Here is a 12,960-nt window from a genome sequence, read left to right as displayed (position 1 = left end):
CTGTTTCAGAAGAAATCCTCTGTGTGTCCTCCTGAATCATAAAGGCTGGTAAGAATGAGAAGCCTAAGTCATCATTAATCCACAGGCAAAGTGCTATTCAAGCAGCTGTAGTGAAAGCTCTCGTATGCTGCCCTGGAAATAACCCCAGCCTTGACGTGGTAAAATGACCCTAGGTAAGGTCAGAAGATCAGTTCTCATTTTCATTTAAGCTTCTGGTTTTTAAACTGTGTTTGGAATTGTCTGTTGTGATTTAGTTGATTTCCTAAAGCAGATGGATCCTCATAGAGAGAAAGTGGAAGAGTAAAGTTCAGAGAGACTGAGGTGAATTTGAATGATTTGTTTACACAGTGTAAGAAATGGAAACTCATGGCTGGGATTTTCAGGAGGGCATAAGGAAACTGGGTGTCTCTGTCCTGATGGCCTGAACACTAACTCAGTATGGCACTTAAATGAGCCTTACGTCAAACCTCTTTCAACGTCTTTGAAAATCCTGCCTGTGCTAGCCTACCATGTGCACTGGGGTCAATGTGCAGTGTGGAATATGTACTAGAATTCAGTGATTTTGTGTATAATCTGTCTATTTAGATAAAATATGTATCTAATACTGCGCAAGAGTAAGACTGTGTCTTCCCCATCCGACCTACAAAACCTACATAGTCCAGTGTGTAAACTGGCACAGAAGCAACATGGATGGAAAACTCCACATGCAAAGCAGCAATTTCTTGTCCTATTACAAGCCTATCCATATTAGTATCGGCAGTACTTCTGGCTTAAGGCCTGCTACTAGTACAAAAAGACTGCTAAGCAGTAGTTAGGAACACTCGTTCCATATTATCGATCATGATAATTCCAGAAGAACAAGCTTTAAAAAGAACTGTCCCCAACACAAATTGAAAAATAAAGCTCTCCAGGGTCCAAGGTAACTAAACTTCAGTAATTTTAGCACACTCTTTACTAACAACATCTAGGAAGTTCTAGTAGTATTATACTTGTGTGTGAGGCTTTCTAATTAAAAATTATGTATTTACAATTTAGTCACAAATGTTCCATTAAAAATAGGGGCTTAGTAGTGTCTTCTGACCATTATAAGAGTTAACGAGGAAGTGAGTTATGTAAGTGTATCTATGCAATATATACATATCTTGAAATAACACTAGCATTTAAATTTCTTGGATGTGTGTTCCTATAATAATACAGAAGTTTCTCCTATGCCAACAATATTTTCATAAGTACTTACTCTTATGTGCTGTTTCTAATTTATGCCTAAATAAGTCTGCTAGGAGTGACCAGATGTGCTAACAACTGAAAACTTCCTTCTCATTTTTGCTTTTAATGCAGTTTTGATCCTGGCTGTGTTCTTGCATGTGTAATCTATCGAATAGGTCAATATCCATTAGATTTATTGCAAGTATTTTGTCCTGCGGTTCTATCATATTTATTTGCACCAGAAAACTTTCCTGCTTTCATCTAGAACTGGGATTGTCCAGAAATAACAATGTCCATCCACATCTGCCATTGTATCCATAGTGACAGCTCTTTTATTTTGCATACTCTTTATCACTTAATCCCAATTCAGCTTTTTACTCATGTTATTGACTTTAATATGTGTGATGGCATAGGCAAGTGCTTTCAATGTGAAACTGGACTGAAGAAAATTTTAATTCCTTATTATTTCAATTATTCCTTCTGGAGAATCAAAGTTTAAATATGTTTCACAGAGGAGAGTCATTTCTGTATGACCTTGGTGAGATGAATGGTATATGCATCTGCAGTAACATGGCTCCTGCCTATTGAACACAGGAAAGAAGTGGGTGGGTCTTTAATGGAAAGTAACCTTAAGCATTTAAAGCATCTGGTGAGAAAGCTGACTTTGCCCTGAGTATGCAGTTACAGACTTTCATACCGGTCCAGGTGTCAGCGACACAACACCGCCACCATGCAGTGAGTGGACGGATGTCTGAAAATGTGCTAGCCCTTCTGAGTTCCAGCAGCCCTCCCAGACCTGCACGCAGTACTGCATTCACTTCAGGTGAGTCCTTTGCGTGCTGCGTCTCCATGAAGGTTGCGTTTTGCCTTGAATTATAGTTGTCCATCCTAACCATGGGGAGAATTAATAGAAGAGAGTTAAAACTGACTTGGAGCTTAAATTATTCTAATTTTTTTTTAACTTGGGAAAGAAAACTAAAATGCAAAATGTATTCAGTGCAAAGATAGCAGCATAAACTGCTTGCCTCTTTTGTTTAGAAGCGCTAACACAATATAACATAAAGCTGATGGTTGGAGGGTGGAAGATAGCTTGCAACTTCACATGGTCCTAGTTAAAATGCCCTTTGAGCCACTGGCAGTTTATAGGAACAGTGGTGTCTCCTGGGTTCTAACTGCAGTCATTATTACAATGCTTACAAAAGGAGGCAGTACTGGCAACCATCCTCAAGCTGTTGTTTTTATTCCTAGGACACAAAATGAACTTTTGTAATGGAATCAAGGAAATGGAAATAACAAAAACTATTGACACAATTGACTTGCAGTGTTCAGTAAGGTAAGAAGATAACACCATAACCCTTTGGAGCCAGCAGCTTCAAATTGGAGCTGAATCAGACATTCTCAATGGCTTGCTTTAGGAACAGTCTTTAAACAGGGTATTATTAATTTTTACATTTCCTTTTTTTATTTTTGTCACTTCAGTTTTAGGGTGAGAAGCCAAGATAGTTGATTCTTATAATCTTTCTGAAAGGTAAGGGAATGCATAAGTGCTCAATGGCAGAAAAGGAATCAGAGTACTGAAAGATTATTCACTTCCTCTCCATGCAGCAATCTTTCTTCCCCAGAGATTTCTATAATGGTGTGACTAAAACCAAAGAACTTACTGATAAATTACAAAGGAAGACTGTCAAGTTAGTGAAGCCACTAGGAGGTGAACATGCAATAGGTCAAGATGTTGCTACAGCTCATACTGCATTCTGACTTAATTTCATTGCTTTATGGGTGTTACCTGTGAATGTAGTGGCTTGATGGGAGGCATGGCCTTTATTAGAAGGCCTTACAGTACCTTTGTTGTGAACCAACAGCCTGTCTAACCTGCCAGAAATTAAATGTATGTAGCGTGTGCTTTAGCATTGATTGATTCAAGGAAGAAATTGCACTGATGTGCACAAATGATAAGTAAAAAGTGTCAGAAAATGAGAATCTACAGTCAGTGACCTGGCAGTGTGGTATACGAGTATCTTTCTTCTTCAACAAGAACAGATATCTTATTGATTGCTAATAGCAAGGGGAGCACCAGCCCTGTGTTCAGCACACCTGCTTCAGATAAACACCAACTTGAAAGAAACAATTATTTGAGAGGTTTGTCTATAATTGTCTTGACCAGAAGGAGATTTTAAACTGTGGTGCATCTCTGTTCTGTGACAGGGTGGACATTACACTAAAAAAATATTTCCCAACATAATTTTCATATACAGTAAACTAGAATCTGCCCTCTCACTCCTTACAACAAATTTATCTTTACTAGCTAGTACATTAAGAATATTTTTCCTTTTCTTTCCTGTAGTTGTTTTATGTGCAGTTTTTGTAAAATGCAACTGATAACTTAAAAATTCTAGTATTCTCATACGTTCACATCTGTCTTGTTGGGCAGCAGTTGGCTACAGAAGTAATAAATGTTAGTGCCTAAATTCTTATCTTATGTCTACAACATTTGTCATACTATTGTTACTTATGACCTTCATTGGTTATGAAGCCCTTGGAATTAAAGGTTACTGAAATCCATTTCCTCAAGCTTGTTTCACTGCCCTAGCAGAAAGGCTTACTTTGACAATCTCAGAAATTTAAACATGCTGTCACACTTTCACTTAGAATAAATGGTATGGGAAGAATAGCCACTCTGTGAACATAGTAGCTATAGCATCTCTCACATTTTGCTGGGAAGAGACTTCCATTTCAAAGACTGTACCGGCAGCATTTTCCATGTTACTTAAGTACTTCCCAGTGGAGGGTGCTGTTCTGCTCAGTCAGTTGAATATGTAAAGGGGAAAGAGAAATAAAAAAAAGGCTCTGGCAAATTTAATCCTTGTTTAAGACCACCGAGGCCTGATTCCCGGAAGCCAATAACTGCTCTTTCTCATTTCAGTGGAAAAATTACTGAAAGTTGTGTGAGCAGCCACCTCTGCGCATGCAGCATGTGCTCAGCCCTACCTCCTATCTGTACAGGTATGTCGTGTGTACATATCTGTATATACAATGAGATTTCACAGCACTCCACATTCCAGAAGGAGTGTATGTATAAAACTATAAATCAGGAATTTCTACAACCAGAAAAATGCTAATAAAAATAAGCATGGATAGCTCGCAAGTTTCCATACCTCCAGTGCACAGGTATAATTTAAGTAAGTAAATCCCTTATGTATAGGCAATTATCTAGGGTTTTAAGACAGAGCATGTGCAAATCACATATTAAATGCACCAACTATACAAGATGATACATTATTTTCCATCTGTATTTTCTTCTGAGGGCTTAAGTTAAGCAGAAGCATTTAATGGGCTTTTGGCCCTATCGGAGTCTGTGCCACTGTGTGAGGGTCGCTGCCTCAGCACTTCCAGGAACCTCTTAAAACACAAGAACCACTGGTTTCCGTATCAGTACCACAGAGTACTGAAAGCATGGTCTTACTGGATCTTACTTTTTGAATGACTTATGGGCATTTGTTTATTCATTTCTTTTGAGAATTTGAGGTAGTTTTAATTGAATTTTGTTTGGCACACATCATTTCAAAATTAACCGCCTTAAAATAAGAACAGCTTTATGGAATTTATCTATTATATAAAGTTGTCACAAGCACTGCTTCTTATATTTCTAGTACCACTTTATTTTTCATAACATATTTTACAACTGTAATTTTCATGTCTCACATTTTTCTCTCCAGTTTCCTATGTACTGTGGTTAAATTTTGACCATAAATCTTACACTGCTTTGTTAGAAATAATAGGTCTACTATGTTTCTTCATTTAATGATCTGCTAGATTAATAGTGTCTTTAAAACAATTACATGTAGCTGCATGGTTTAATATTCCCAATTTTAATGCACGGTGAAGGAGAAACTATAGCCATTTTCATTTATAAAGTGCTTCCATTTCAAGGGCTGTCTGGCAATTCTTGTCTGACACCCTGACTGAAATCCCTTTCTTAGATTTCTGTGGTAAACAGATAAAAAGTGTAATATCCAAAAATGTTTTCTGTGCAGTTTTGGAAACCTAAGCACAGAAGTGACTGTAATGGATGGTAAATTAGGCTGTAACATTAAACGTGGCATCTCAGCAGAAAAGGGTCTGAAACTGTGGGCTGCATGATGAGAGCTGTCATATCAAGGAGGCAGAGAGGAGTCAATCTTTTGGATATTAATGTCAAGCACTCCTGTACAGTGGTAGCGAGGAGGTCTGGAGCTGCTCATGGCACCTTTGTTATCTGAATGACACTGACAAACTGCCTGCAGAGCAGAAAAGATGCTGCAGCTGTGACCTTGCTGCACGAGGACAGTTGTACAACTAATTGCACAAACATGCGGCAGGGGATGGGTTCCCAGTTAAGAACATAACATTTGGTTCTTGTGTGTCCGGGCTTTTGGGGTTTGTATTTCATGCAGTAGTATGACTACAGCCCCTAGACTGAAAGGTCTTTGTGCGTGGCCTTTTTATTGTGTGCGCTCACAATGCCTGCTACAATGGGGCTCCAGCCCATGAATAGGACCTCAGGCATTACTGAAATGCAAATAGTAACGAATTTTAAAAATGAGACGCAGACCTTCTTTTCAGATGTATCCTATGCTAAGAAACTGGTTTGTATTGCCTAAGGTTTAGAGATTGTGCTATAGGCCTCTTGCATCTCTAACTTGAAAAAGTAAAAATAAATTCTACTTTTCATTAAGCAAACTGTTAGCAGACTGAAAACCTGACTGGCTTGATGTTGCGTTTAGGTTGGAAAAATGCCTCCATGGGCACTCTGCTTCCATAGCAGCACAGTCCTGGTCTCCCATCTCCCTGCCAGGCTGAGGACCACGCCCATTGGTTTCACGTAGATCAGGGCATGCCTCATAGAAAATGAGAATCCCATGCCCAATGTGTTGATCATGAGAAGAAATGAGACTTTAGAAAGAACTGAGCATAGCCAGGATCTACAAGTGAAGTATAAACTCTGTTTTTAACGGTAAGGTTGAAAAGAATAAGTCCAAGCACTGCATAAGGGATGTTGATCTTAAGTTTGCGCTAGGTGACCAAGAAGGTAAGTGCATCTGTAAATACCTTCTCTGAATGGTTTTGTGCTCTTTTCTGAACCAGCCTGCAATAATTCTTGTTCAAGAAAGATGTCCTCCATGACCCAGTGCAGCCTGTTTTACCCCTGGCTAATTTTTAGTGATGTGTCTGTCTCAGAGAGAATAGAATTAATGCTTTCCAAATTGACCACTACTGAGAGAGGTCATGAAATTACAGACTGGCAAAGAACGCTGTAAATCAGAAAGTCAATAAATTATCATGTGGGAGAAAAACTTTATTCCTAAATATCAGGAAACATTACTGCAAAAAATTGGCATTAAACATCTGCACACATGATTGGTGAAGAGTATATGATTTGACTAGACTGTGCATTTATTCTTGGATTTATAGTCAAGTTTACTAGGGGCTTGTCTCAAAATAGGTTAGTATTTGGAAGCTGGTGTTAAATAAGAATGAAAAAACTCCAGTTCATTTCTCAGTTTTGTGTAGGGAATATTTTTCTTTAACATTTCTCTGTTTGAGTTCTTGTTCCAGTTAATACTTGCTTTGAAACTGTTTTGTTGCAGGCTCTCCTGCTGCGAGAAAAATTGAGACTCCATAGAAACCATGTCCCTGAGCCCTTTGAATCAGGTAATGTCACATCTAACTTTCAGTATTGAGTGCCAGCTCCCATAAATATTGTTCCTGCTATTAAGTACTGCTGCCCTGTTCACTCTACAGAACGTGGCCCCATGCAAAACCTTTTAGACTTCAGCGCCTCTTTGCTTCAGGGCCTAACCTCAGATTCATAAAATATTTGTAGCTGTCAGCCTAGTGCATCCACAGAAACTGCACAGATGGAGAAAGCCTATCTGATGTAGTGTAAGAATAATTTTAGAGTGGCAAATACTTAACAGATTTTTAACAGATACACATATATACACATACCTACGTAAATGCATATATATATATATATATATATATCAGACAAGTATACACAAGAAAATCTGATTGCTTTGGTGATGGCACATCCAAACTGGGCTATTTGCAATGAAAAATGTCTTTAACATACCAAGACAGTACTTGAAAGTTCAGTTACGTTTGTACATTTGTGATACTCAGTCTTGTTTCATATTGGCAGTAGCTGATGAGACATGTAATTTTAACACCTTATTACTGCTCTCTTATAATTCTGTCAAGCCTTGGTTCTTTGCTCTCAAAAACCGCAGAACAGAATATCTGCCCTAGCCTCCAGATCTGTCTTTTGTATGTTTTTAGCTAATGGGGAAACTGAAACCACCTAGGATCTAACACACAGCTTTATTGAAAGACTGTGGTTATGATCAGAAAATGCATGAGGTTTGGTTCTTGGTGTGTGTTGTGTCGCTGTGTTCTGTACTTGGCTACTTGCTTTGTAGCACTGTTCAGCAGTGCCCATCCAGTGCCTGGAGGACAGGGAAATAAGGAAGAGCCTGGCTTCAAACTTGAGAGCGCGATATTAAATGTGAGAAAGAGAGATCAAGTCATGAATTGTGCCTGTAGTTAGCCTGTGTGAAGCACTGCCTAAGTGCAGAATACTGTTGGTCCTTCGTTTCACTGCAGAAAATGGACTCAGGTATGTTGCGCTGCAGATAAACCCCCAAGGAAATCAACACTGTGGTTTCAGGATTTGAATAATGTACAATAAATAAGGCCCAAGGTCACATAATGAACATCACTGAGAGAAATAAAACACGGAATTGTGTTAAGCTGACGGCACACGTTCTGTGCGTTGCATGAGGAAAGAGTCTGTGAGAAGAATGGTGTGTTATCAAGTGACTGCAGTCAGTGCCTCAGTTCAGGAGCAGAGGAAAGATAGTGTCAGCTGGCGTTTCTGAACTGACAGTTGCAACTGACAATTTTAACGTATAATTATGTATTTAGCCTTTACAGGACCTCAGCTCTTATGATTCTGGCCTTTCCAAAAATTGCCTCATGTGCAGTGTGCTACTGCCCAGTGTTACAGCATGCTGGTTGGAACAGGCTGCTATGTAGTTTCTGTGTGCAGAAATGATCTTAGTAATAACAGGTATTAGATTCAGGCATTTCTGCTTTCTTAGAATTTCTTTCCTCCATTATGAGAGAAGCTGGTGGAGTTCAGGATCATGAGTTACATAGTCAGGACTTCACTGTACACTAAGGCTGCAGCTCACTCAAATGCTGCTGTGGGGCAACTTAGGTTTAGCAGAACCAATATTTTCTTTTTCATTTTGAGGTGATGGTTTCTGACAAGCAGTTCCACTGAAAGTGGTGATGCATTGGCACAGGCTGCCCAGGGAGGCGGTGCAGTCACCGTCCCTGGAGGTGTTCAAGAACCGTGGAGATGTGGCACTGAGGGACATGGTCAGTGGGCATAGTGGGGATGGGTTGGTGGGTGGACGTGATGGTCTTAAGAGGTCTTTTCCAACCTTAATGACTGTGATTCTATGAGTATAGGCAGGCTTTCAAGCATTTGTTCTGAAAGCCTTTGGGTAGCAATGGTCTGCTTGTTTGTCTAGGTGGAGGCCAACCGGAGCTCATTTGTGCCGCTCATGACAGATTCATATGAGCAGAAAGTAGGAGATTTTATAGAGAATGTCCAACAGAAGAATGAGATTTCAGTTTGGACGTTCCTGCATTAAGCATCTCAGGTTACATGGGATAATCCCGATGCTGGGGAAATTCAGTCGTCTTTTTGAGTACTGCTGCAGCGCAGGAATGCAGGAGCGCTTTATCCCCCTGGATATTTGTTTACAAATAAAAAGCATCAGTAAAGCTTTTAGTTTGCTTCCGCCTTGGGGATACCCCTGCTTGCATCTGTTCATAGCTTCTTATTGCTGAGCCTCAGCGGCGTCACATCTGCTAGGCGAACGTACGGGACAGAGAGAGCTCCCGGCGGGATTTGCGCGGGGAAGGCCCCTGGGAGGGAGTTTGGGTTTCCACCCGGGTCGGGACGCGGCTCTTTGTGGCGCGGGGCTGCGGCCCTGTCAGCGGCCTGGGACGCTCCCGGGGACTCGCGCTGCACCTGCCCCGCGCCCGCTCTCCTCGGCGGGCCGCTCGATGCGCGTCCTTTGTGAGGGGGCGGCCGAGCCCCGGGCCGGCCCACGTGCGGCTCCGGCTGCCGGCGGCCGCTGACGGCGGGGCGGCCCTGACGTCGGTGTGCCGAGCCGTGCCGAAGGCGGGGCCGCGCCCGGGGGCCGGTGCGGCTTTATTAGCGCCGCAGGTCGCGATGCGTGGCGCAGGCAGGGCGCAGCGAGCAACAGGAGGCGGCGCGGTCGCTCGCCGCCCCACCGCCGCCCGCGCCCAGCCCGCCCGGCCGCCGGCCCCGGGGCGCCGGCGCTAGCGGGGTGCTGCAGCACGGGGACGGCCGAGGCGGGTGCTCGGAGGGAGAGAGAACCGGAGAAGAAGGCGAAAGGAGGAGGAGAGGAAGAGCGCGGCCGGGGCCGGGAGCGTGCGGTCGCGCGGGGCGGCGGTCCGCGGGCGGCCGGCTCGTGATGGTGCTCCTGCCCCTGTGGGTAGTGGCAGCCGCGCTCCTGGGGGCCCGCGCTGCAGCTGGCCGGCAGGTGAGTGAGCGAGCGAGCGAGCGGCTGGCCCGGCGGCTCCAGCGCTCCCCTTCCCTTCCTCCCTCCCGCGGGATCCCCCGGCCTCGGCCGGGAAGGCGGCGGAGCTGCGGAGTTCGTCCGCTGGGTGTAGCGCAGCCCCGGCCCCGCGCTGGTGGCTGCTGATCTCATCCTGCCGCCCCGTCCTGCTCCGTGGCAGAGCGGCGGAGGAGACGCGTCCGCCCCGTGTTCCCCGGGGCTCTGCGCGCGGTCACTCGCAGCGACCTGAGGGCATTTCTTTGGGCACCGGGCTCTTGCTTTCTGTGTGTCGCGGTAGATAGAAGGAGTCGTTCTGAATCGGGATTTCCTAGCTTCTGTATTTATATTAAACGTACTAAGGGCTCTTGTAGTTTATTGCTGGACACAGCTGTTTGTTCTGCTTAGGAGAAATGCCAACCCTGGAAACCAAAAGCAGAGATGTAAAAAGTGGTGCAATGCAAACCAAGGGATTTTTCAGCCTTCTAGAAACGGTCGTCTGTCACACATTGCATAGTAATTACACCAATTACACTTTGTACATGTGTTTCTTTTCTCTCCTGCAGGCTAGTGAAGAACAACAGATCCAAATAGGTAAGTCTCTTTAACTATTATTTCTGCTGTCAAAAAAGAAACAACAAACTAGTTTATTTTCTGGAAAAATGGTCTGTGCCCAGGCAAGCATTCCCCTGTGTCCCCCCATACTGCTACCACCCAGGAGCATTTGTGGTTTCACAGTGATGTGGCATGACTTGGATTTGCATGACCTCTCATTCCAAGCTCTTTCATCCCGTTAACTCTGTGCTTCCCTTTTTAAAAATAAAACAACAAAAGTTCCAAACTGCGGCATGCTTTAATCAGCCTATGAATGTCATGGAATATCTGCGCTAGGTCAAACGCTTTGTTTTCATTTCTATGTTGCTGAACCAAGGAGGAAACGCTTAGACTAGTTAGTCAGAGCAAGTCACATCTTCATACCACTTTTCTTCTGTCCTGGAAGCGTTCAGCCTTTTTTTCTAGTTGGGAAACTTGTCTGATGTGGAGACCTCTGCTCATTTCCTTTGTGGAAGGGTGAGCTTGCTGTATGCCCAGTGAGTGTCCACTACTACGTTATAAACCAATACACTCACATCAGAAAGCATAGTGCTGCAAGATCAGTGTCTGTGATGAATGAGGGTGCTGAAATGAACTAGGGGATGTCATACTGCAATCTGAAGCCTGACTCTTTCCTAAGAAAGAGGGGAAGCTTCATATAATTAGGAGCATGTGCACACAATCTAGTTGCTGTTGCTCTGTGTTGATTTAAGCTGACAGATAATTTAGAGCCATGTGGGATGGAAGAGGTTGTGGAAGGGTGCAAAAGTCAGTGTCCTCTCTCCAGAGCATCGGTGTGAGACTGCCGTCTCCCCTGCCCTGCGGTTCTGAGGACAGCCCTGGAAGCAGCTGGCCACAGTTGCTGTTGAGTGCAGTTGCCTTGGCAGTGCTCTGGAGCTTTTCAGTGAGGAGCGGTAGCACTGGGAAAAGGGACCCTATGCAGTTCTGTTTCCAGTTGCCATTAGAGCTCTGATTTTGAGGTTTGGTTCACATTTTAACCTGTGGTTTTGTTCAGAAAATAGTTTCAGGTATTTCTCTAAATTTTGGAGCTCTTGTCTCGATTTCAGTCCTGGGACTGCATTCTTAAAGGCTTAGGTTGATTTCCACTGTCATCAGTGAATAATGGGATTTGAGACAGTTAGGTACATTTAAACCTAGCTGGCAAACAGACTTCTTTTTTCCAGTGGCATTTCAGTGCTTTATTTCTGGTTGTTTCCTTGAGAAATGGATTGTATTTCAATTTCAGAAGCCATAAGCTATATAGGAATGCGTCATTTAAATTATACAGTATGTCAGACAATTTCTTGAGCCTGGAAGAGAACTCTTTTTCCTTTCAGTTTTTTCTTTCTCTTGTGGTCTCAATGTTGGTGTAGCCTGGGAGGGCTTGAGGATCCATGGGAGAGAGGTGACCCACAGCAGAAGGTGAAGGAAGGCCCCTTAGCAAAGCCTCCCAGGACAGGGCTGCACGGCCTACGTGGGACAGGCTCTCTGCATGGCTCGTGGCCTAGCTGTTAGCGATTAAGGGAGCAAAGCACTGGAATAGGTTGCCAGAGACTTGGAGGATGCCCCCTCCTTGGAGACATTCAAGGTTAGGCTGGACCAAGCTCTGAGCAACGTGGTGTAGCTGTAGGTGTGCTTGTTCCTTGCAGGAGAGTTGGACTAGATGACTTTTAAGGGTCCCTTCTAACTCAGATGTGTCTGTGGTCTCAGGTGGAGATGGGCATGGTATGAGCTGGTGGTTCTGTCTGCTCACAGACTCACAGGGCTGTGTGTGCAGTGTCCCCTCATGTGGTTCAGCAGCACATGGCCCCTTGGCATGGGACTGTGTTGGCTGGTGCCTGGCAAAAGCGAGCTTGTGTCTCCTTGGCACGAATGCACAGTGTCCTGGTGGAATTTTGTTCAGCCTGGCAAGACTGGGAGTTAGATGTCTCACCAAACCAGGTGTCAGTGCTAAGCTCTGGCTTTTGAAGGATTGATAGTATTTCACTGAGGGGAAGTCTGTATTTTCAAAGGAGAAAATACCTAGTAATCACAGACATTGGGATTTGTCCTATTCTTTGTGTTTTTTAAACTGTTAATGTTTCAAGTTATGGTTTATCCTGTAAATTCTAATTGGAAAAAGTATTGCCAACTCAGTTTAGAGGTCTAATAACTACAGTAAAACTTGCATTAGGATTGCCTCCAAATGGGCTGTCCTACTTTTAAGTCCCTATTAAGTGTCACTTTGCATTGGTGTTGTATATTTTGATTTGGCCCAGGGCTGACTGCTGTCAGCAGCTAATCTTTTTTTTTTTTTTTTTTTTTGGTAGTCTGGAAAGTCACTTAGGACAAATTAAAGCATGTAGGATTTTTTTTTTTTAATGCTAATACAGAATGTATTATATAGATAGGGACTTACCCAATCTTAGTTAGCCACATTAATGCATAATATACTGCAAAACCTGGAAGCTGTGAAGAGGAAATCTTGCTGTTGCTTGTGAAATAGTAAGCCTGAAGATACTGGCACGCAGGGTGGTGCTGCATCTTC

General features: G+C 43.3%; 1 protein-coding gene across 2 annotated transcripts in view; it reads left to right on the top strand.

The window, feature by feature from the left end:
- Positions 6,859–12,960, top strand: part of ADAMTS3 (ADAM metallopeptidase with thrombospondin type 1 motif 3) — a 134,748-nt gene continuing 128,646 nt past the window's right edge. Inside the window, exons 1-2 of one of the 2 annotated variants that reach the window (XM_021396767.1) lie at positions 6,859–6,897; positions 10,406–10,433. In XM_021396767.1, coding sequence (XP_021252442.1) covers positions 6,874–6,897; positions 10,406–10,433 — 52 coding nt within the window. In that variant the 5' untranslated portion in view covers positions 6,859–6,873. Of the gene's footprint in view, positions 6,898–9,558; positions 9,828–10,405; positions 10,434–12,960 lie in introns of those variants that run through there. The other variant, XM_021396766.1, reaches the window with a different exon arrangement.

Source organism: Numida meleagris, chromosome 4 (assembly GCF_002078875.1).
Source record: "Numida meleagris isolate 19003 breed g44 Domestic line chromosome 4, NumMel1.0, whole genome shotgun sequence".
In the NCBI taxonomy this organism is placed as follows: Eukaryota; Metazoa; Chordata; class Aves; order Galliformes; family Numididae; genus Numida; species Numida meleagris.
This window is presented reverse-complemented; position numbering and strand designations above follow the sequence as displayed.